Genomic DNA, 21769 nt, shown 5'->3' on the forward strand with positions numbered 1-21769 from the left:
GGAGTGAAAACAATATCAGTCTGATTTAGAATTAGGCTGGGAGCAGGGACCATTTCTGCATGGAATACATTGGCTGGCATAGGGTCATGCTGAGGACTGACTTTTCTCCTGAAACAGGGGTTGACATCTTTTTGGGCTGGGAAGGGGAGAAGTGAGAAAGCTCCTGTAGTGTATCATGCTGCTGCCAATATGAAAGTATTTAGAAAGCAAAGAGGTTGTTTTACTAAGTTGTTCTGTACACATGGAAAATCTCTAGAGATTGAGGTAGTCTGTGGAGAGAAAGTCTTAATCAGTTTTGTCTCAAAGCATGATTTCTGCTGGGAAGGGCTAAAAATATACTTCTTATATTGCTTCCTTCTCTCTTTGTTTTGCTAGGTAAATGATGGCTGGAGATATGTAGTATGTATTTCTGTAATCCTCACCTCTTTTTGCGGGGTTAGTTTCTAATTTGAAACAGTTTAGCTTTGTGCAGGGTAAGGATGTGGAGGTATTCAGACAATCAATTTTCTTTTCCTTTTTATTTTTGTAGGAGGTTTGTGTGTGTGTTGTAGTCCAGCCTCTGCTATTGCTGATGAAATAATGTACTCCATATATTTTTTACATAAAGGTAAGAGTAACCTGTTAAACTATGCTTAATTTTGGAGAATGTCACTTTGCTGAAAGAGTCACTTGCTGCAAAGCAAGTAACAGGCAAGGTCTGCAGGCAAACCACTGTGGCTGGAGTTTGAAGACAGCAGTTGCCTTCAGCTGCAAAGGTGACTTTTCTGTTGTAGACTTCTTGCCTAATGCTGAATGAGCTGCCTCAAACCAGTGGCCTCATGAGTGGCTATTAATTTGGTCCCTTATTTCTAGCCAGGCTTTTCCAGCATGCTGAGCACAAACATCAGTGAAATCTGTGGGAGCTTGCAGGTGTGTTGTACTTATGCCATAAGTATGGGAAATGGAGCCAACAGCTCTTAGCTTGAATGCCTGTTTAGAGTTCCAGTTCAACATGTCATTTTCACAGCAAGTGGTGCAACACCCACTGACTATAACTGCTGTGTAAGTGGTATTCTAGCTCTTTGTTTGAACTTTTTTTTTTCCTGAAAAGAACAAAGGACATTGGTTTATTCTGATCAGAATGAAAATTGTCATCAGCAAGATCTTTCTTGTCTGATCTGTGAAGGAAAGAGGTGGGTTTTTTCTCAGTTGAGAAGCTGCATACTGTGGAGTAACCTTGTTCAAATGGACAGCATGCCTCTTAAGTTTTTGCTTTCTCATGTGAGAGAGGATGTCATATGTCAGAGCAGCCTTAAGGTGTTGCTTTGCTGCTGGAACCTTGTGAGATGGAATGCACTGCATCTTCATGTTGAAGGCATTAAAGACTAGGAAAAGGTCCTTCTGGCTGTGTCAGCATTCTGCACTGCACTACTGTGAAGGGCTGATTGCCCCAGATGTACTCAAGATGTAGCTGAATGTTGATAGCATTGCTTGGAGCCAGCCACGGCTTTTATGTGCACCTAGCTGTACCAGTAAGAAACTGGGAATCAATGTGTTGACCTTGACCAGCTGCCTCTGAAATGATCTTCATGGCAGGAGTTGTTTTAGTGCAGAGCTGTTTGTGAGTTCATGTAAGATTCATCAGTCATGCGAGAGAGTCTGATCCCAAGGTGACCCACAGAAGCAGCAGTATATAAGGCCATAAGCCACACACTGGAGACAGTATAGAGAGTTCAGTCTGTGCTGCAGCATCTGTAAACTCCAAAGGAAGCCTCCTGTCCCCTGTTAAAACAGTCACTTGATGCAGCATAAACACAAAAGCCAGAGTGTTGCAGATGTGTTCTGCAGTGCTGGTGTTAGCTTGCATGTGTTGGCATTGGCAAGTGATAGGGTGGCAGTTCATGAGTATTGACTTCAGTCAGTGTCTTGTGTGAATAACTATTTGGTTTAGATTCTCCATCTGTCATGTGGCTGTTGGTCTTGGAGGTCTCAATCTTCTATTTTTTGTGGCATTGATAAAGTGCATCTTTCTGCTAGGCTCAGGAATCAGTCCTGGCTGAGTGGCTGAAGTGTGGCCCATGACCTACTTTTTCCCTTGGTGGTCTTGTAAGCTGTGCATCTCTCATCTTATCTGGAATTTTCATGCAGTGTTTAGTAGCATCCTGTTCATGACATCATTCAGCCTTTAGGATAGTGTAGTATGTATGAAGGACAGTCATTGTCTCCTTCGTTATTTTAATCTTCACCTGTTCTTAGAGTCTGAGGGAATTTGAGGATTCTGTGTCATTTACTAGAGTTCAGAAGAAGTACAGTGCAAGTGTAGCATTAAATAGCAGCTGCGCTGATGCAAAGCCCCTGCAAACACAGCAGGTCTGCAGTTAGCCAGTGTTTAAACAGAGCTGATTCAAATTACTGCAGTAGGGCATCCAGGTAAACAAACTAGAAATTCTGTAAAGCAGTTGAAAGATCACCAAAATGGGAAGCACAGCTACAAAAAGAATTTGGTTTTGGGGTTTGTGGTTTTTGTTGTTGTCGGGTTTTTTTGGGTTTTGGGTTGTTTGGGTTTTTTTGGCAGGGGATGGGGTTGGAGAGGTGTTTTTACACAAGTTTGCTCTGAGGTGGAATGCTTCTTTACACATGAACATAGGCTGTGCAGTGCCTGGCCAGTTGCCATGTACTGAAGGGTGGCATTGTGTGGGAGCAGGTGTCAGTGTGCCACAGCTCTGCTTAGGATGAGGTCAATCTGTACAGACAACCCCCTAAACCAGTCTAAAATGTCTCTGGGTGTTTTGGCATTGCTGAAGTTTTTAGCTATGAAGTCATACTTGGATTGTAGCAGCTGGTGTTTATTGTTTGGGTTTTTGTAAAGTGATGTTATTTTTCCTCAGGTTACAACAAAACTTTTACAGTTTCTCTAGAAAGAACAGAGTCTCATCAATTGAAGGAAGTGGCTTTTATGAATCTTGGTAGGTTACTTGTGTTACTTCCCTGTGTGACTGCTGTTCTGGCCCCAGCAGCGAGACAAATGGTTAACCCTTCTCTACAAGGAAGGGATTTTTTTTTCCTTGACTTTTAAGTAGTTGTGCTATTTTGCTCCTTTTTTTTTTTTTTTTGGTTGGTTGGGTGGTTTTTGCTTAACTTTTCTATTTGGCATTTGATACTGCAATGTGTCACTATACTAGCAAGCAATCTCCTCTGAAATTGTCTTAGAATCTGCTCTGGAGATCAGCTGCTGAGTTCTTGAGTGTCTCAAGGCTCTTGAATCCTCCCACAGAAAGGCAAATGAATTGCTAGTGTTTCCTGTGCTAAGACAACAGCAGCTTTTAATTAGCTCCTTTTATATTTCCTAGATATAATCAATTACATCAGAGAGAAGGGGGCTGAGATGAGAATCATGTGCAACAGCCTCTTAAAGCAAATAAGTGCACAAGTACTAAATTGACCACTGTTGTTTCTTTAAATAGACTATTACGTGGCTGCTTATTTGCCTGGCCAGTTCCTGCACCTCCTGAATATTCAGCATCCTGACCTGCTGTGCTATAGTTTATTTCTGACAGGTATGGTAAGGCTGCTTCTTGAAGTAATTGTGGTGGTGTAGTGGAAGCTTGTTCAGATGTCTTTACATGAAAATTTCGTTTCTCAGTGTTTGCTTTGCTGCAGTGTTTTGAAGGAGACAGACTGAAATAATAAGAATGGCATTTTTGCCACTTTCCATTTTAAAATGGAAAAACCTGCCACATGAGGAAAGGCTGAGAGAGCTGGGTATGTTCATCCTTGAGAAGAGAAGGCTTAGGGGGAGACCTTATTACCATGGACCAGTATGGAAAGAGTATGTACCAGGAGGATGGAGATTCCTGGAAAAGGATGGAGTCCCTTGGAAAAGACAAGGGGTTGATGGGGACAAGTTATTGCTGGGAAGATTTCCATTGGACAGAAGAGTTCCCCCATGAGAACAGTGGCCATTGGAATCATCTCCCAGGGGAAGCAGTGGAGTCTCCTACTTTGGACAGGTTTCTAAGACAGCTTGACAGGGTGCTGGACCAGCTCATTTTAACTAGACTGTGACCTAGAAAGGTTGGACCAGATAAGCCTTGGGGTCCCTTCCAACCTGGCATTCTGTGATTCTGTGTAAAAGAGAATCTGAAGTGACATTCCATACTTCATCTGCTGCCTACTTCCAGCTTGTTATGAAATGGCAGAAGACCTTTCACTGAATTTGAAGTTCTGTGCTTAGTTTTATAGTTCCCCTTCCCCCATCTTTGCACATACTTGGTGGTTCTCCACTGTTCTCAAATTTCACATGGAGATGTAAATTTGATTTTACATTTCCTTCCTCCAATTGAGTTGCTCTAAATGTGTATGTGTTCGGAGGGTGTGGGGAGAGGAAATCTGTGTTTCCTTCACCTGATCAGGCTGATGCAATTTGATTTAGAGTCTCATCTGAAAGACATGTTGTTTCATTTCCAACAAACATCTTTATGGGAAGCAGGTTATTTTTGGAAGTGGGGGGCCTTTGTTTGGAACCAGAAATCTGCTGTTCTGATTGGGTGAAGGAGAGGTAAGTAGTGGGAGCTGGTGCAGGGGCAGCATCACAGGAAACTAATACCTGTTGTCTATTCATTGTGGAATGGTGTTCTGCTAGAGGAGAGTGGAAAGCATCACTGTGGTACAGTGGAACTGATTTCTGTGATGCAAAGGGTCTGGAATGTTACTATATAGAAGTGTGGCAGTGAACTTTAGTGTTAGCATAAATAAAGTGATTTTCAACTGATAGGTCGAGTAGGCACAGAGCAGACTCTTCCTGTTCTGGCCATTGTCGTTGATGACAGGAGATCCATCAGTACAAGTCTGTGTCATGAGCCTAAATGTGAGTGGCTGTGATTTGTACTAATATGCTTAGATGCTAATTCTAGTAGTGAATCTCCATTAGTAGCCTTGTGCCCTTCTCTAGTCAGTCCTATGACAGCATTGTGAACCTCCAATCTGTGCACCTCTGCTTCAGCAGTGGGGAAGGTGAGCACTGAGGGTGAACTGTGTCCTCATTTATAGCCTTTACCCAGCTAGCACCATTCCTCCTCTTCAGCATGATACCAGGGCAGGCAGTACAAGATGCAAACTGTTTCTTACTGCTGAGTACCTGGGAGTCTTAGCAGTCAAATTTTATGTTCTTAGTCCCTTTTGTTCTCAAACCCATGTTCTTCAGGTGAGGATGCAAGAATTGACATGTTACAGAACTGCTGCATTCGCTCCCTGCTCACGTCAGCAGTGCTGGATTGCCAGGCAGGGAGGATGTATGCAGTGAGCATCAGTGCCAGTGCCTTGCTGCGATTCCTGCAGGGCAGCCAACGAGACAGCCAGAGGCTGGCAGCTCTGCACTGTGCCCTGCTCTACTTACAACTCCCAGAAGACTTGGAAATGCAGGTGGGAAAAGAATGTCCTCTAAGTTTTTTCAGTGATTGACATAAATCAGGGTCAGATCCTGAATGATATCAATCAAGGAATCTTAGAATCCTAGAATGCACCTTTAAGGGTCATGTAGTCCACCCCCCTGCTGTAAGCAGGGACATCTTTAACTAGATTAGGTGCTAATTCAGAGTCCTAATTGCCATGTACCTTTTGGCAGTGCTTATCATCTGAGTTGCCAAATCACTTTATTGGTCATGGCTGTGCAGAGAGAGATGACAAAGTCCCCTGTTCTCATTCTGACAGATTATTTGGTGGCTTTCTGAGAACCTGTCAACATGTCATTCATTTGACCCTATTCAAGAATTTATCATAGGTAGGTATTTCTTTCCCTGCATTTTGAATTCCTGTGTGCCCTAACTGTGACTTCAGAGGAAGCCACAATTCCTGTGTGCCCTAACTGTGACTTCAGAGGAAGCCACAGTGTCACAAACTGACTCTTTTTTCCAAACGTTTTGGTTACAATTTATGTTAACTGATCTGCATCCTCTAGAGTTAGAGACAGTAGCAGGAGTTTAAAGAGATTAATAGATCTCTCAAAATCAGATTGGCAGTAAAATGTTTCAAATGCGTTTGTTTAGTGAGATAGATTATTGGTATTTTAGGTCACTGAAGAGCAAATTCTCCATCTGGTTCCTATCTTGGATGTCTAGGATGTAAATAAATGAGATTGGAGCAGAGGAATAAATCTCCTTTAGTCTAGCTCAAACCATTTTTCATAAGGATTTGGCACATCATGTTATTCTCTTCTAAGAGCTGATTCCTCAGCCTAGCCAGTGCATGTCCTGTGTCCTGAGCCTTTGTACAAAGGGCCCCTGCAGTGCTGATCTGTAGCCAAGCAGCTGACCCAGCCCTGCAGCCATCTGGACTTCTCTTCCTCCTTTTGTGCACAGAATGAGACCAGTTCCACCATAGAGGAAGCTGCTGCAGAGACAGCAGCAGGATTTGTCCCTAAAAAAGTTCCTAGATAGGAACTGACTGTGAAGTCTTCTCTTGTTAAGCGACAGTTTATACAATCTTGTCCTTATAAATCTTTTTGCGTTGCATTCAGCCTCTCTGTACTGCAGAATGTGTGCAGAAACTCACAACCTGGATAAACTTTTGCCCTACACATCCCTGCTTGACTGGATTGGGGTAAGATGAAAGCTTGTTCTTTAATAGCTAGAGCGAGGTGTTTTATTCTCCCTTAGTACAGCCTTACCTTTTCATAGACATGCTCCAAATTCATGGGCTTTATCCCTATTTTATTTTGTCAAATCTTAAGCTTAGTGGAGGTTTCCATGAGTCTAATTTTTTGTTAATAAATAAAAGTATTTATAAAACAAGAACAGGTACTATAATGAAATGCATGATTAAATCTGTTTTCATAATGAGGTGTTAACTTAATGCTTATAATATTATGTTTATAATGAATACAGACTATGAATAACCATCAAAGTCATGCAATTATTTCCAAGACAAATGGTAGCAGTTAAGATTTATGAATAAATTTGCAGAAGTGAAATAACTTTAGAGCAAGTAGCTTATTTCAGTTTTTCTGATCTGACACTGTTCTAAAATAAGATGAATGAGAGAAACATCTTCCATATTTTTCTTGGGCAAAACTTAAATATACAGGTTTGGCTAGCCAGCTATTTTCACAGAGGAAACGGGTTATGAAGATTCACTGAAATCCCCAAAGAGGCTCATGTTTTCTGCTAAATGATTCATATTCTTATTTGTCTGTGTTTCTAGAGCATCCCTGGGGTAACATGTACAACAGACATTATCTCTTTACCTGTCTTAGAGGTAAGTTCCAGTATAAACCCACATTTATATTTATATTTACAGATTAGGAGCGCTTGTGTGTGTGTGTGTAGGGTGGGCAGGTGCAAATTATTAATGAAAGTGTCCCCCACAGCCCTATCCAAAAATAACGGTGAGCAGAAAATTGTGCTGTTTGAAATGGTTTATGCATTTACTACAATACCTGGCTAGCTCAAATATGCGACCTCAAAGATGCATTTTTTTTTTCCCTTTCTGAAGAGACTTTTTCTATTTAACAGGCAAAATACTCCAAGAATTATTTCTAGTTAGATTTGACTTGATACTCAATTATCTCTGAAGGTCCCTTCCAACCCCTAACATTCTGTGATTCTGTGATTTTTGTGGCTTCATTAGCTGGAGGTAAACTTGGCACCATGTGTAGGACTTCTACCAATGTCTACATATCCTGCTTTGAGAGGTATTTCATTGTGCTGCCACTGGTACCAACGGCTCATAACCCTCTCACTTTGTTTTGTCCAGAGCATCCTATGACTACACCAATGTCAGGGTTTTGGCTAGCGCAGTCTAGACACATTCCTGCAGAGCCTGGAGGGGTGGTGGAGCTGGCTGGGGAGAGCACATGCTGTTGGGTAGGAAATGGTGCTTTCCACTAAACATAACAAAATGATTCTTCCCATCTGCCATCCCACTCCCTCAGCTACAGTTTAGACAAATAGTTGAAGATTTCCTAGATGCTCCCATACCAAATCTGAAAGAGGCTTTTAATAAGCAGCTTGTTGTGGAGGACTTATGGGGAGAGTCAGAGCTTGGATGCAACAGTTTGTAGATTCTGGATACATGATGATGTTGTTTCATGCAGTACTTTAAGGAGTCAAGAATCTCTTTCCTCCCTGGTGCTTGTAGCTAGCTCAAAGCTTCACATAAAGTCTTTTAAAATCAGTGAAATTACTCACTGCTCACTTACTCCACAACAGTACATCATAGTAGTGCTGCTACAGAAGCACATGACTGCTGTCAGGGAACCAGGCTTTGCATTCTTTGCTTGGGAAGGCTGTCCTGAGAGCTGGGACACCTGGGAAAGTCAGATCTTGAGAAAATTTGTAAATTTGTTGCTAGATAATCCCTGTAATTCACTGAGGTCAAAGTTAGGAGGCCTTTGATTTGTCTGAGATTGAACCTCAAGCCCCTGGGGGCAAATGCCTTCAGCAGCTATACTTCCTGATTGTGGAACTCATTTCCTATTTCTGTCTGAAACCTAAACAGATTGAGGAGGTCAGAGCTGAGCTAAAGACAAATATTTCCTGCTATTTCTGAGTGCAAATTACTCTTGAATAAGGACGAAGATGATAGCACAGGGTAAGGTTTAGTGCTTTGACTGCTTGCACAAAATCACCGTGGCTTGAGTTCCTGTGGTCAGTTGTAGGTGTTTCAGTTGGTGTGTGTCATTGGCATCACAGACCATGGTGACAAATCTGGTCCTGCAAGTAGGATTTCTTTTGCGAAGACTTTGACATTTTTTATAGACAGACAATGTTTCACAGAAATAATGGTGAGTTGTTGCATTGAGAAGCTTTTGGACTTCTCAAGCTGATGAATTGTTGAGAACCTTTGGGAGGGCTACGTCCATGTTAAAAAAACAGTCCTAGTTAGGTCACAGGTGCATTTTCATCACCAAATTTCTGTTCAAGAGATGCTGAGTCTGTGAGGAAGGAACAGCAGTCAGTCCAGTTGTCAAAAAGCTATATATAAGGATTGCAAATAATAAGATTCTGATTTTTATTCTTCTTTAAACTTAGAAACCAAACTTGAAGGGGTACGCACAGGCTTGATGAGAAGGGGAGAGGGAAGGGACAGAAGGAAGAAGATAAGAGAATAGGAGAAGGTCCAGGAGAAGAATAAAAATTTGTAGCACAAGCAGCTGTGCTGAGCCACTGGGGTGATGAATGATTTTAAGGAGTAGCTGCCTGTGTAGCTAGGTAGTTAGTTATGCAGCTCTCTGAATATCTTCACTGCTGGGGACACATAGCACTCCAGAGCCCTGGGAGAGGTCATGCACCTCTTAAAGGTCATTGTCACCTTGCATCCTTTTAGAGGGGCAATAGCAGAGAGCTCTCTTTGTCTTTACTTAAACCTGCTACTTAGGGAAGGTTTTCTGGGAGTTTTTCACTGGCTGCAGCCTTCTAAATGGTAATGAAATGGCTTGTAGGTCTTCATGCTTAGTTATTAATTCCTGATTCTCTAGAAGTGTTTGCAAAATAACCACTGCCTAGGGTGAAGAAGGATTCTCTTCCCAGTCCTTGCCCTGATGATGCTCAAGAAATAACAGAGTTAAATGAATCCTTTCTTTTAGACTTTTGACTTTTCAATGATACCTAATACAGTGCAAGTTTTCAGTGGTGTCTGCTTTTAATTCTGCAGTCTCCATTTCTTGTTACAGTTTTGGGCTCCCCAGTTCAAGAGGGACAGGGATCTGCTGGAGAGAGTCCAATAGAGAGCTAGCTATCAGGATGATTAAGGGACTGGAGCATATGCCCTACCAGGAGAGGCTGAGAGCCCTGGGGCTGTTTAGTCTGGAGAAGACTGATGGGGGGAATTGATAAATGTTTATAAATATCTGAGGGCTGGGTGTCAAGAGGGAGGGGACAGGCTCTTCTCAGCTGCACCCTGGGATAGGACAAGGGGATATAAACTACAGCACAGGAGGTTCCACCTAACATGAGGGGGAACTTCTTCACTCTGAGCGTCACAGAGCACTGGAACAGGCTGCCCAGGGAGGTTGCGGAGTCTCCTCTGGAGACTTTCAAGACCCATCTGGATGTGTTCCTGTGTGACCTGTGCTAGGTTCTATGGTCCTGCTCTGGCAGAGGGGTTGGATTCAATGACCTTCGTAGGTCCCTTCCAACCCCTAACATCCTGTGATCTGTGAATAAGTGACAGAAACTTGCAGTCTTGCTTCCCTTGTGCCACACACCAAAGAAAATCCTGCGTGGCCTGAGTGCATTTCTGCAGCAGTGGTGCTGTTGCAGTTGCATGAACTGCTCACTAGATGCTACCCTTATGCTATACTCTTGATACTCCATTTCTGATGAGTAACATCTAGGGAACATACTGCAGGAGTAGATTGTAGATCTTGCTGGTTAGCTTCAGCAGGCTGAACATACGGTGCCATATGCAGTCCTAGTTTCCAGCTGCTAAATATAACTAACATGAAGCGAAAAAGAGTTTGATTTTTCTCTGCTGCAGCTACAATAATAAAGTGAAAGCACTGGCAGCAAGAGGGAAGTGGCTGGCTGGATTGACTCTCTGAAATGTGTTTTCCTTGGCAAATTGTAGTTTATAGCAGGAAGTGATTTTATAAGGCTTCTGAGAGGTGCTTCTGAAATTATCATTGTAGAAAACTAGGCGAGAGAGAGCACAATCCAACATGTTAACACAAGATGGAGGAATAGTGTGAACTCAGCTTCTCTTCCTTCAGCTGTCACTGCTGTGATACAAATGTGTATGAAGAGGGGCAAGAACAGCTACTACCACCTCTTGCTTTTGGAAACTGCCAAGAAGAACATCTTGAATCTTGTGTCTTCTGTCTTCCTCAGCTGTGATCACATCAATCCCTTTCATAAACAGCACCTTCAGATCTTGACAGCCAGTCCAAGAGCTAGCTTAGGAAACCAGCGTGTGTTTGTCTGGGCTTTTCTCGCCTGCCTATTCACAGCTGAGTTTAAATTAATTTCAGCATTACAGTCAAAGGCTTGAGAATTGCCGTGGAAATATTTGATGTTTCTTTCTTTGGTGGGCTGAGGCAGTGTTGCTTGAGGTTGGCAGATGGGTGTTTGCAATGTAAGTATTAATGCAGCTTGAAAACGGTGGCAGTCTGCAGCTGCCAGGGTCATAGTAGTGTTCTTCTATTTGGAACTACTTAGAAACCTGGAATGGGATTTCTTTGACCAACTGTAGATATTTAGATCTAAGTCAATTGCCTGAGGCTCCTTCTGCAGTCAGTGGAAGTCTGAGACAATATGGCCAATGTAGACTGTGGGGCATTTCTTCCCAGCCCATCCCAAACGTGTGAAGGAGGTCAGAGGAATTACGACCTACAAGTACTTATTTCTTCCCAGTGACTTAAAAAGAGTCTAAGATGACAAAGTGCATTACAGGCACCAAATCTTGACCTCAAGTTTACATTAAGCAATACCCTTGGTGTCAAATCAAGGAAATAAAAGTAGTGAAGGAAAAAAAAAATCATGTAGTTGCTTTGGACTTTTTTCACTTGGATTGTTATGAATTGCTATACCAATTATCACTTAGTGGGAGAGTAATGAAGTATTTGAGTGCAGCCTGTATTCATGCTTTCCCTGCAATACTTTGCAGTTCCAAAACTCCAAAGGCTTCTGGGAGAAACTCAGCTCAAACCTGGAGAGTGTGAAGTACTCAGAGCCACACTTGCACTACCACAGTAACCTGCTGAGGAGGGAATGGCGCAGCCTTTTTGAGGAGGTAAATACACAGGCTTTAAACAGTCTCCAGAGCTGCTCTGAGGTGGGTGTTTTAAAGCCAAACACAGAGGAGTTTGCTTTATTTTGAGGATAATGAAATGGGCATCTGCTTATGAGAAGTGGAAGAAGTCATTTTACTTACAAGGTGACTGACTGCAAATCTTTCTCTGTTAAAAGAATGCAGGAAACTAACTAAAAGCAGAGCTTGCAGGTACCTGGATTGTGGGTGTAGGTCAGATGTGTGTCAGTGGGTATGAGCAGGGGTGGTTGGACACTGGGTTGAATGACCACTGCACGTTATTTCCATTCAGAGGGAAAATAAGCTTCATTTCTTACCTGCATTTTATTAAAGTATATTTTAATTTGCCTTCTACTTTTATTCATTTTGGGATTTTTGTCTGCTCACAAACCAGAGAGAAGAGAGAAGCAGCACAGCTTATTTGAGGAATATTTTTGAAAATGCTCAAAAGTAGGTACTGCTTTCTGGTTTATTTACTCTTTTTTGTTTTGTTGAAGCATGTTGAAGGATTTACTGTGATGTTTAAACAGTTGATGAGGTATCTGATTAGATATCTTTAAAGAAGATGATCGAGCTGAAAATCAGTTATTGGAATCCTTGTCATCACTATGGCATGATCTGAAATACACAGGCCTCTAGAGCTAGGGAAGTTATGGCAGGCTGGGCAGTTACTTGTGCAACTTAGGCAGAATTTTATCAGTGCTGTTTACATCTTTACTAACTGTAGTCACATGCACAGTTCTTGGATTTCTTTAGCTGTCTTCAGAAGATCAAAGGATTGTGTGGACTTTCTAATGTTGGTGTGAAAGTCTGTAGAGTATTCCATATGAAACAAGCTGACTTTTTTGTTGTTGTGGGTTTTTTGTTTCGTTTTCTCTTTTTCTCTCCAAACCCCAGGGTGCTCTCTCATCTGGACACTTGGGACTCTGGTAAGTAACACTTGTCTTGATATAGGCCCCAGGTGTAAGGCTTATTAGAATATTTCAATCTAACTATTGTTTGCTGAAGACAATTGCTGTGTGTGTTTTCAGCACTGAAGAGTTTGAGGGATTAAGATGAGCAGTTACTAAATTAGAGGAGAACTTTGGTAGTCATGGTAGGATCATATACTGACTAGGACACCCTTGAAAATCAAGTTCCCACTTCTTACTCGATCTAACAACATAAGCACTAAGCCTTTGTCTGCCAAAAGGTTTCTTTAGGCTTTTTCTCCTGGAGCAGAGTATGAGTGATGCCATGTTACTGCTGAGTCTTGTCCACTTAAAGCTGCCCTTGCAACTCTCGAACTTGCGTACAGCTGATTGAGCTTGATGGTTTGTGAGTGACAAGATCTAAACAGTATATGCTGAACACCCCACTGTGGTAACCATTACTTAAAGAGTAAGACAGATGAAGTGTAAGGTGGTGACAGGCATCTGTGTTCCTCTGGGTTCAGCACTGGAGAGAGATGACAGCAGATCCAGGGCGGGTTTCCATTCCTCATTTCTCTCTTATGCAGTCCTCCATTCTTTGTTGTCTTAACGTTGTAGGTGAGTAGGTCAAACCACAGCTTGCCTCTGCACCTTTCGAGCACTGGTGAAGCTGGCTGAAGTCTGGTGGTGTTTTTACAGCGGCATCTACTTGACTGATTGTTGCTGCGTTTGTTTCAGAGGAAAGGCTGGCTCCTCTCTTCCAAGAGGAGGATTACCAGCAGCAGCTGCTGATGGGACTGGTATGTACTTTTGTCACCTTGTGCACTAGGGGACGCACAGCCTCAGGAAATGTAAAGACTAATCTTATAAACCCCAGTGCTGAGTGGAAGCTCACTCAGGTACCATGGGACAATGATGGTGTTTCCACAGGTTCAGATTTCATAGGTCAATGCTTTTTCCCCATACAACTTTTCTTCGGCTAGGAACTGTTATTCCATCTCCCTGGAGTTCATCTTAATCCATGAGTCATTTTTGGACTACTTTACATCTTCTAAACATGTATAAGTGAATTTGCCACCCACTGCATTACTCAAGGAGAAGATCACAAGTCTTTTTGCTCTGCAATTTATCACCTTTTTACTCTCTTCTTTTCCTTCTACCTCACTTCCAGGATTACCACGGCTGTTCTGAGACCCCTTTCCTCTTTGCACTTTTTTCACTGATGATCTCTGTAAAGAATCCTCATACTTCTGGATAATAAATCCTGTCTCAAATCCCTACCTGTCCACCCTCTGCCTAAATACACATCTTTATCTCTTTTCTCTTACTATTACAACCAAATAAAGCTCTTCAGTGTGTACTGGGACGGCTCGGCACTGCACCTGTGAGCAGCACATCAACACTATCCTGGCTGTCCAGTCTAAGGCAAATTCTCATTCTCTGCACTCTTGGCCCCTTGTTTCAAAGTTCTGATTCTCATTCTCTGAACTTTCTTTGCCTTCCTTCTCTGCAGTTTATTCAGACAGATCCAAAAAGCTGGTCACTACTGTCTCTTGTCTCTGTTCCCTAACACCTATACTACTGTCCTGACACATTGAGATTAACCCACTTGTACACTCCTCGAGACAGAGATTTTTATTTGCCTCAGTTTTAGTTTGAGCTTTGAAACAAATAATGCTTCATGATAATTCTCAGCAAAGACCTGACATGGACTTGAGTTGGAATCTGAGGCTGTATGAGATCAGGGAATATTTCAGCAAGGAGAGGATAAAGAGTGACATGGGCTGTGTGATAACAAGCACCCGATTTTAAAGACTTTGCAATTACTCTTTAACCTGAAGTTGCTGTTAATCGCACTCAGGTTCTCCAGTTCTTGGCTGCTACCACAAACTGTACTTGTGATAGTTCTCTCTGTTGTAAATTCCCTCAGCTTTATTTGTGTGTAATAAATACACTGTGAGCAGGCAGCGTTCCTACTGAAATCCTCTTTAACCCTGTTGACTCAGCGGTATAAGAACTGCAAGCTTTTTCTCTTCAGTGTCCCTGAAAGTTCAGTTTAGCTCTCATTTTGCTGAATTTGCACCAGATGAAGATGTTCACGTCTGCTTTAGAACTTGGCAAGATCGCAGGGTGGCCTGGGATCTCACTCTGAGCTGGAGCTTTGTGACAGGGAAACGTTTTGTTGTGCTAATGCCTATTGATCAGGTCCTAGGCAGCAGGGCACTGTCTGTTTGAAGATGCCCAGGGACACTGAACTGTTGACTTTTTGTTTTCTAGATGGTTGCTCAGCTAAAGGATCACCTTACGAGACATCTCCAGTATGTAGGAAAAAAGAAGATTGACCAAATAGTTTTGGATTACGTTGCAAACCTGGTTAGTTTGATTTCATAGTTGCTATTGTAAGCAAGCGTGCATTTGTTGTAGGGTAGGGTCTTAGGTATGTGCTGTGTGTATCCTGCATGTGTTTAGTGGGAAAAGAATGTTTATTAAGGTGCTTAACCATATTTGGCTGCTTAATAGTGTTTAATTGAGAAAAGAAATAATAATGCTTATGTTAACCATACTTGCTTTGGTCACTCAGAATACTGAAGAAACAAGAAACAGTTCCCCTTATAGCTTGTACGCATGTGGTCTGCTCCCAGAAGTGAGAACATGAACTCATCCTGAAAGTTGAAGGAATAATGTTTAGATAGGTTTTGTTTCCTGTAGAATACATGGCTGCATGTATTGAATAATCGAAGTGCCATCAAGGAAACTCCCCTTAGGGCTGTTTTCTATAGGTAGGCATCTCAAGGAACTTTGTTGAGGCTGCTGTTGCCTGCATCTTTTCAGCAGTCCTGTGCAAACTGGTTGCGCTGTCATTGTTGCAGTGTTCTCTGAACTGCTGAAGCTTCCACTGAGGTTAGTGACCCACTCTGTAGCTTGACAAGTTCTTTCACTGGTAATCAGCATCTGTATCACCTCTGTATCTTTATAGGAAAAAAAGAAAATATAGTGGCTAACTAAAATAGGAACAGTACAGCATGAATCAAAGCTCTGAACCTGAGAACAGCGCTGAAAAAAGCCTAAGCAGAATGTTTGTGCTTTCAGTTGGACTTTCCCAGTTATCATTTGTTCACTCTATCCAAGAGTGATAAATTTGAAAACATCTATGCAGCCTTGATCTGCAAGACTAAGTTGTTGTAGACTAAATCTTATGATCCAAACAAATGTCAACTGTCTCCAGCAGCAAATTCTCAAGGTTTTTTGGGTTTTTTTGTTGTTGTTAACTTCACTAGAAGAAAGAAATCACTCAACTCCGTTTAGAGACTTCTTGCTCTTAGAAACAAAGAGAGTATGTCCCTGAAAATTGCTTCTGCCCTCTGGCTGGTACATCCGTGGAAAACTTTAGAAACTGTTTCATTGTTAGGCTTGGGTTTTCCCTCATACTGATCAGAAGCTCTTAAATCTTTCTGTATCCTAAGTATTTGGAATTTCTTCAGGGGAATCAAGTGTTTTGATTTTGACACCAGTTTTCCATAGCAGCATCAGCATGTAGCTGAGCTACCAACGCTAACTGAAACAGCAAGAGACTTGAAATTGCTTGTCTGTTTTCAAGAGATACTTTTTATTCCATTCAGAAGCAGTTGTGGCTGGAGATAGGGCTCATTGGTCTGTAGCCATCAACTGCAACTGAAGTGGGAGTAGAAAGGACACACAGCATTGACAGTTTCTCATAAAGCAGGAGTGGCTGGTTGCTGTCAGAGAACTGTGTGTGTTTGTGCACAGAGAAGTGACATGAAGTGGGAATGAAATGCCTCAGTGGGAATTGCCTAGTCTGCTGAAGAAGTCTGCAGAGCCAGAGTGTGCCTGGTGACCTCTCAGTCTACATGCCACCTAGCCTGCAGCAGGTGCTGCAGCTGTGCTCTCTCTCCTCTGCAATCACTGTATTTTAGCACTACTCCATATCTGTGTTTCTCACTCCTTTGATTTCAGTGTAGCAGGAAAGGGGGGCAATAACTTAGGGAAACCACATGACATTTGCTGGCCTGACAGCAGAGGAATAGCCAGCCTGAGACACAGGACGGAGGTAGACCAGAATGAACTGTTGACATTTCTCTGAAAGTCACTGCAGTGGCTGCACCTTTTTCTCTGACATCTGTGGCTAGGTGTCATCTGATGTAGTCTTCAACTGCAGAGGAGTAGAAGACTGCACCATTTGGATGAGTTTCCTCAGAAGGAGAACTGCCTTGTATCCCTTGTGCAGGAGGGGATCTGGAAGACAGCTAGACTGTGTCATTCCCTTTTCTCCTTTGCTCTTGATCCTTTTCTTTGGCTACTTCGATGTCTTTCCTGTAGAAACAGCCACAGCTGTGTTTCCAAATGACTTCAGTGGAACTTCAGTCTGCTCGTCACCACTGCCTGGAATTGTAGATCTTTCAAAACAGCAAGGTGCTTCACAAGTCTCAGCTTAGGCCCTGCTGCTTGCACTGTCTCACTTGTCTTACGTCATTAGTTTAGAGCACTTCTGATACTTGCTTAGAAAAATCTCACGTTGTACATCAGTCACCAGAAGGTGGTGATTCTGTATCAGGTAGCTGTGCCGGGCTGGATGGAGTAGGGGAGAGTGGAGGCAAAATGTGCTGTCTCATAGAGCTTTCTGGCCAGCATAGAGAGCACTGGGGAGTGGTACTGAAGACTGATATTGCTGTGCTGGCCTTGCCTGTGACCATCTCCTGTGTGTCCTGTTCCTTGCTCTGCTAAGAGGCTGGAGAGGGCAGAACTTGTGAGGAGAGTAGGAAAAGAAGATTCCTGGTTTCTGGCCATCTTGGGGGTTAAAAGGGTTTGTAAGTTCTCATGACACCTCTCTGCAAAACACAGGGCAGTCTTGCTTCCTGGGAGTTCCCTGGGATTGGTCAATTAGTGCACTTTGAGGCCTAGAGATTAAAGGCAGAGAGGAAGCATCTCGGTTCTGTTAGTGAGACATGGAAGTGGTTACATGGGACACATGTGAGGGCTGGCTAGGGGAAGTGATTTCAGTTCTTTCACGAGTGGTTTCTCTCAGCTGCAGAAGCTTAGAAAGCCCACATGAGAAACAGGGCTTGTGGCTTTTGTACTGGAGGTCCATCTGGGAGCGCAGAGAAATGACAATGAGGGCCAAGGGCTTGTGATACTCTGCTGTTGAGGAGAGGAATTTGCTTGTCTCATCCTTCCTCCTTGCTAGGACTAGATTTTTGGTTCCTTCTGCAGGCTATTTTTTTTTTTCAGCAAAATGAGCATTCCACTGTCTTCAGCATCATCCTGTTTTGTTCCTTGACAAATGCTCAGCCACTTGGACATGCAGTTTTTGTTTTCATTGCAAACAGCTCTTTGAAAATTTGATGCAAGAGCATGAGATCAGTTGATCCCCAAAAAGTATGATGTCTTAAGATGCTGTATGTCTTACGCAGTGCTTTGATGAGCTGTAAGCACTTGCTTTAAACTTCTGGATAGGACAATTCAGTCACAACTCCAGTTTCAGTCAGTGTCGCATTTGAAGCCTGTATTGAAAATGGATAAATAATGAAGGCTTAGTTGGAGTCTCATGGTAAGTTTTTACCAGACTGGTGTGTGAAATGCATGAAGGCCACACATCTGCCATACTCAGGCTCCTGCAAACAGTCAGCCTTTCTCTTTTGTTTTAGCTGAATCTGGTACATCGAATAATGAAAGAAGTTTGGAGGAAATATCAGCTTCATTCCTGCATCTTCTGCTTGTGAGCAAGTAATTTGTTAAACTTTCCTACCTGCCCTTTAAAAGATGGGTACAGTAATTCTGGTCCTCAGCAGCCCTACTGGTTTGGACAGTCAGTGCTTACTCTGCTGGGAGGATTGCTGCAACTGCCATGCACTCCTCATAACGAAGCTGCGGGCCCTCTCCAAGCCAATGTGATTATTAATCATGGAAGCAGTTTTGTGACTGGAATTCAAAGCTGCTATATTCATAGTGGTCTCAACTGGATGTTGGGGACTGAACATCTGTAAGAGCCAGATCACTCACACCAGCACTTGAGTCACCTGCTGCTTGTATCAGGGACTGCTGAGAGATTGTGGTAGTGGGATTAAGGGAAAGGGGACACTGCAGAGGCTTTGTGTCAGCATGAAAGAGCTGCTGCTGTAGACACCTAAGTAAACCATATAGCATCCCATGGCAATTCACCCAGAATGCAGGGTGCACTTAGTGCAGGTGCAGTTCAACAGAGTGACCCTGTCTCCAGGAGGGTGGGGGCATCTCGAGGCACTGATGTGTTGCTGCTTTGTTAAACAGTGATGAGAGAGGGAGTGCAGGAGAGTTCGCTGTGTTCTACATCATGAGTCGGATCCTGGAAGCCACAAATGGCATGTGCCTGCCTTTGCCTCCTGGTAAGTTCTGTCTGTTGCTGGTTTAATCATCAGGGGGGAGAGCACTGCTATCAGTCCCTCCCAGCATAAGCTGCAGGGCAAGTGTCAAGTTACCTTTGGTAGTACTGGAATCTGTCCGGGACAGTTATGGTGGGGAATACCCTCCATGAACATAAGCAAGTGAAACAACCCAACCCTGAATACTTACTACAAACAGTAACAACACATCAGAGGTGTAGTTCTGCTTTCAGCTGCCAGTAAAATGCCTGAGCACAGTCTTAGCTCAGAACTAAGATTTAGACTTCTTTAGTTTTTATTTTTCTTGGACAACTGGACTTTTAAGTGTAATGGGCAGCAAGGGAAAATCCTATCCTGGATTAGGTAAAAGACTTCTGAATGCTTTCAAATTCTGTTTGAATCTTTCTAATTTACATTTCCTGATGTGTCTCTACTCTGAAACTGTTTGGGTGCAATCTGTTACACTGTGTGGGTACAAATAGTGCCTTGTGATGAGAAGACCATCATGTGGCTGATAAGTGACAAACTGAAGTCTTAACTCTGCCCCTAGGAATATGTGGGTAACATCCACATACTAAGGGTGGTGAGGCCTCAGGTTTTGATTAATTAGGAAGAAAGAAGAAGATAAAGACAAATCAATAGAACAATTCAAATAAAAGGCAACAGCTTGGAGATATTTAATAACTATGTGTGATTATAGTGACTGTGTTCAGTCCCCATGGCTTTCCTCTTTCTGACAGGGTTGTACATGAGAGGACTGAAACCATTCCTAAGTGAGACTACAAGACTTCTGATAAACTTATTTTTCTCGCCAAATAGAAACGGATATTAAGGAGGGTGTTTGCTTTAGCTAGAGTAATGCCAGTCCCCAGTACAGGCTTAGGGGAAACCCTAGCGTGGTTGTACCACCTAAGTGTGTCTCCCTTTCACAGGTTTTCACACTCTGCACTTGGGGCTTGGTGTTCGATGTCTTCCTCTGCACACCCTCCTGCACTACATTGATACTGGAGTGCTGCACTTGACAGAAACCTGTGTAAGGAAGCTGCTGAAAGGTACGGTCTGTTCCCTGGGTCTCCTTTGTTGCCAGCTGGCTAAACTGGGAGTGATGGCCTTTAGCTGCTCAAACTCAGACACACAATTTCCTGCCAAGGAGACTCATCTCTTCTCGCAGTGCTGTTTCACTGATGAGTGGAGAAAGTTAGGGATCCAACTGTAGGGCTGCCAGAGCAGACAAGGAAATCCCCATTTGCAGATTATCTGAGTTGATCTTTTTACCACATGCAGCTTCTCAGTGAAGTGAATACTGAAGCTTATCATAAAACTTGCTGGAGATCTCTGTGACTATTTCTGGAAGTGACAAGGAAGTCAAGTCTGCTGTCCAGGCCTCATCTTTTGGCTTGGAACCAGATAATCCTAGTGCAGGGATTAGCAAATGGCTAGAAGCTGGGAAGTAATTCATAATAAGGAGACAAAAACCTGCCTGACCCAGCATCCCAATATTTTAGTACATATTAAGCTTGTAGACATCTAAATATATTATAATGTTAACTGCAAATGGGAGTTAGAATGAATTCTGTAAAAACCTGTGTAGTCCTCAAGAGCAGAGTGTGTCTGAATGGGGCTTTCTCCTCAGGAGAAGCTACGTACCTCATTTCTACAGAGGAGGCTTAGAGGTTTCAGAGTGAAATGGGGAGTGGGAGAGACTGGCAGTTGGCATCACATCTCTGTGAGCTACTTTTTCTGTGTCAGTGAGGAAGAGGATAGAACAGCAGAAACTTCCTGGTATGCAGCAGCACTGTGATAAGGCTCTCCAGCAGTAATGCATTTGATCACAGCTGCAGCCACATCCCATTACAAGAGGGGATTTCTCTGGTGTTCAAGAAGAGGGACAACACAAGATGCTGTGCCTGGTCCTGATCAATGAAATTCTGTAAATGGGGCAAGTTACACTTAGAACAGATTTGAATGACTATCTAAGTTGTTATCTAAAATGGTGAAGTTACCTACAAATACATAGGAAAATATTTATCTGAAGGCTATAAACATAAATAACTCTGTAGTGAAAGGTGACAATTCAAAGTTTTAGTTTTTGTGGTTATTGTTGTTTTGGGCTTTCTTCTTTCTAGATCTGGATGACAGTGAGCAGAATGAAAAGCTGAAGCTCAGTATTGTCATGAGGCTCCCTGAGGTAACCAATGACTTCGGATGACATTTCTTAAATTTTGGAACTCATAGGAAATTCCTCCCTGCGCTCAGGATCAAGCCAATGGAAGACTTAGCTATGCACATAATAGGGCACAAAGATCACCTGAACCTCCAGTTTCTCCATCTGCTGCTTATGACCTGTGGGGTATCAGATTCATGGTGGGATCCATGCAGGGGTCAAACAGAGGACTGGCACTGTTGTACATGAAGCTATAAGGTTTTAATGGGATTTAAAGAGGGTGTATGGGGTTTCTGTGTGTGGTTTTGAGCATCCACAAATGCCCTTCTTATCTGTGACCTCTGCACTTGGTTTTATGTATTTTATCAAATATGTTCAAAAGCTGGTACAGTAAAAGCTGTAAAACTGATCCTGTCACAACTCTGTCAGGAGCTGAAGTATAAAATCTCCTCTGAAATTCCCTGCTTTGCCCACTGGTAAACTGACTTGTTTAGCCACATGCTGGGACTACCTACTGATGCTCCATTCCAAGTTGAGTAGAATGAGAGATTGACTTCTTCCCCCCGTTGTTCTTAGTGCACAGCACTGCAGAGGAA

At 42.8% G+C, this 21769-nt stretch overlaps 1 protein-coding gene across 1 annotated transcript in view; it reads left to right on the forward strand.

Annotated features, from left to right (window-relative positions):
* The window catches only part of GSAP (gamma-secretase activating protein), a 42594-nt gene that overhangs the window by 17687 nt on the left and 3138 nt on the right, over positions 1-21769 (forward strand). The window contains exons 13-28 of the mRNA XM_054399488.1: positions 530-607; positions 2868-2945; positions 3444-3536; positions 5183-5400; positions 5689-5758; positions 6494-6576; positions 7177-7230; positions 11578-11703; positions 12116-12171; positions 12619-12650; positions 13371-13432; positions 14910-15005; positions 18296-18366; positions 18918-19012; positions 19942-20061; positions 21136-21197. Coding sequence (XP_054255463.1) covers positions 530-607; positions 2868-2945; positions 3444-3536; positions 5183-5400; positions 5689-5758; positions 6494-6576; positions 7177-7230; positions 11578-11703; positions 12116-12171; positions 12619-12650; positions 13371-13432; positions 14910-15005; positions 18296-18366; positions 18918-19012; positions 19942-20061; positions 21136-21197 — 1394 coding nt within the window. The remainder of the gene's footprint in view (positions 1-529; positions 608-2867; positions 2946-3443; positions 3537-5182; positions 5401-5688; positions 5759-6493; positions 6577-7176; positions 7231-11577; positions 11704-12115; positions 12172-12618; positions 12651-13370; positions 13433-14909; positions 15006-18295; positions 18367-18917; positions 19013-19941; positions 20062-21135; positions 21198-21769) is intronic.

The sequence above is a fragment of the Indicator indicator genome, chromosome 3 (genome assembly GCF_027791375.1).
Source record: "Indicator indicator isolate 239-I01 chromosome 3, UM_Iind_1.1, whole genome shotgun sequence".
Classification (NCBI taxonomy): Eukaryota; Metazoa; Chordata; class Aves; order Piciformes; family Indicatoridae; genus Indicator; species Indicator indicator.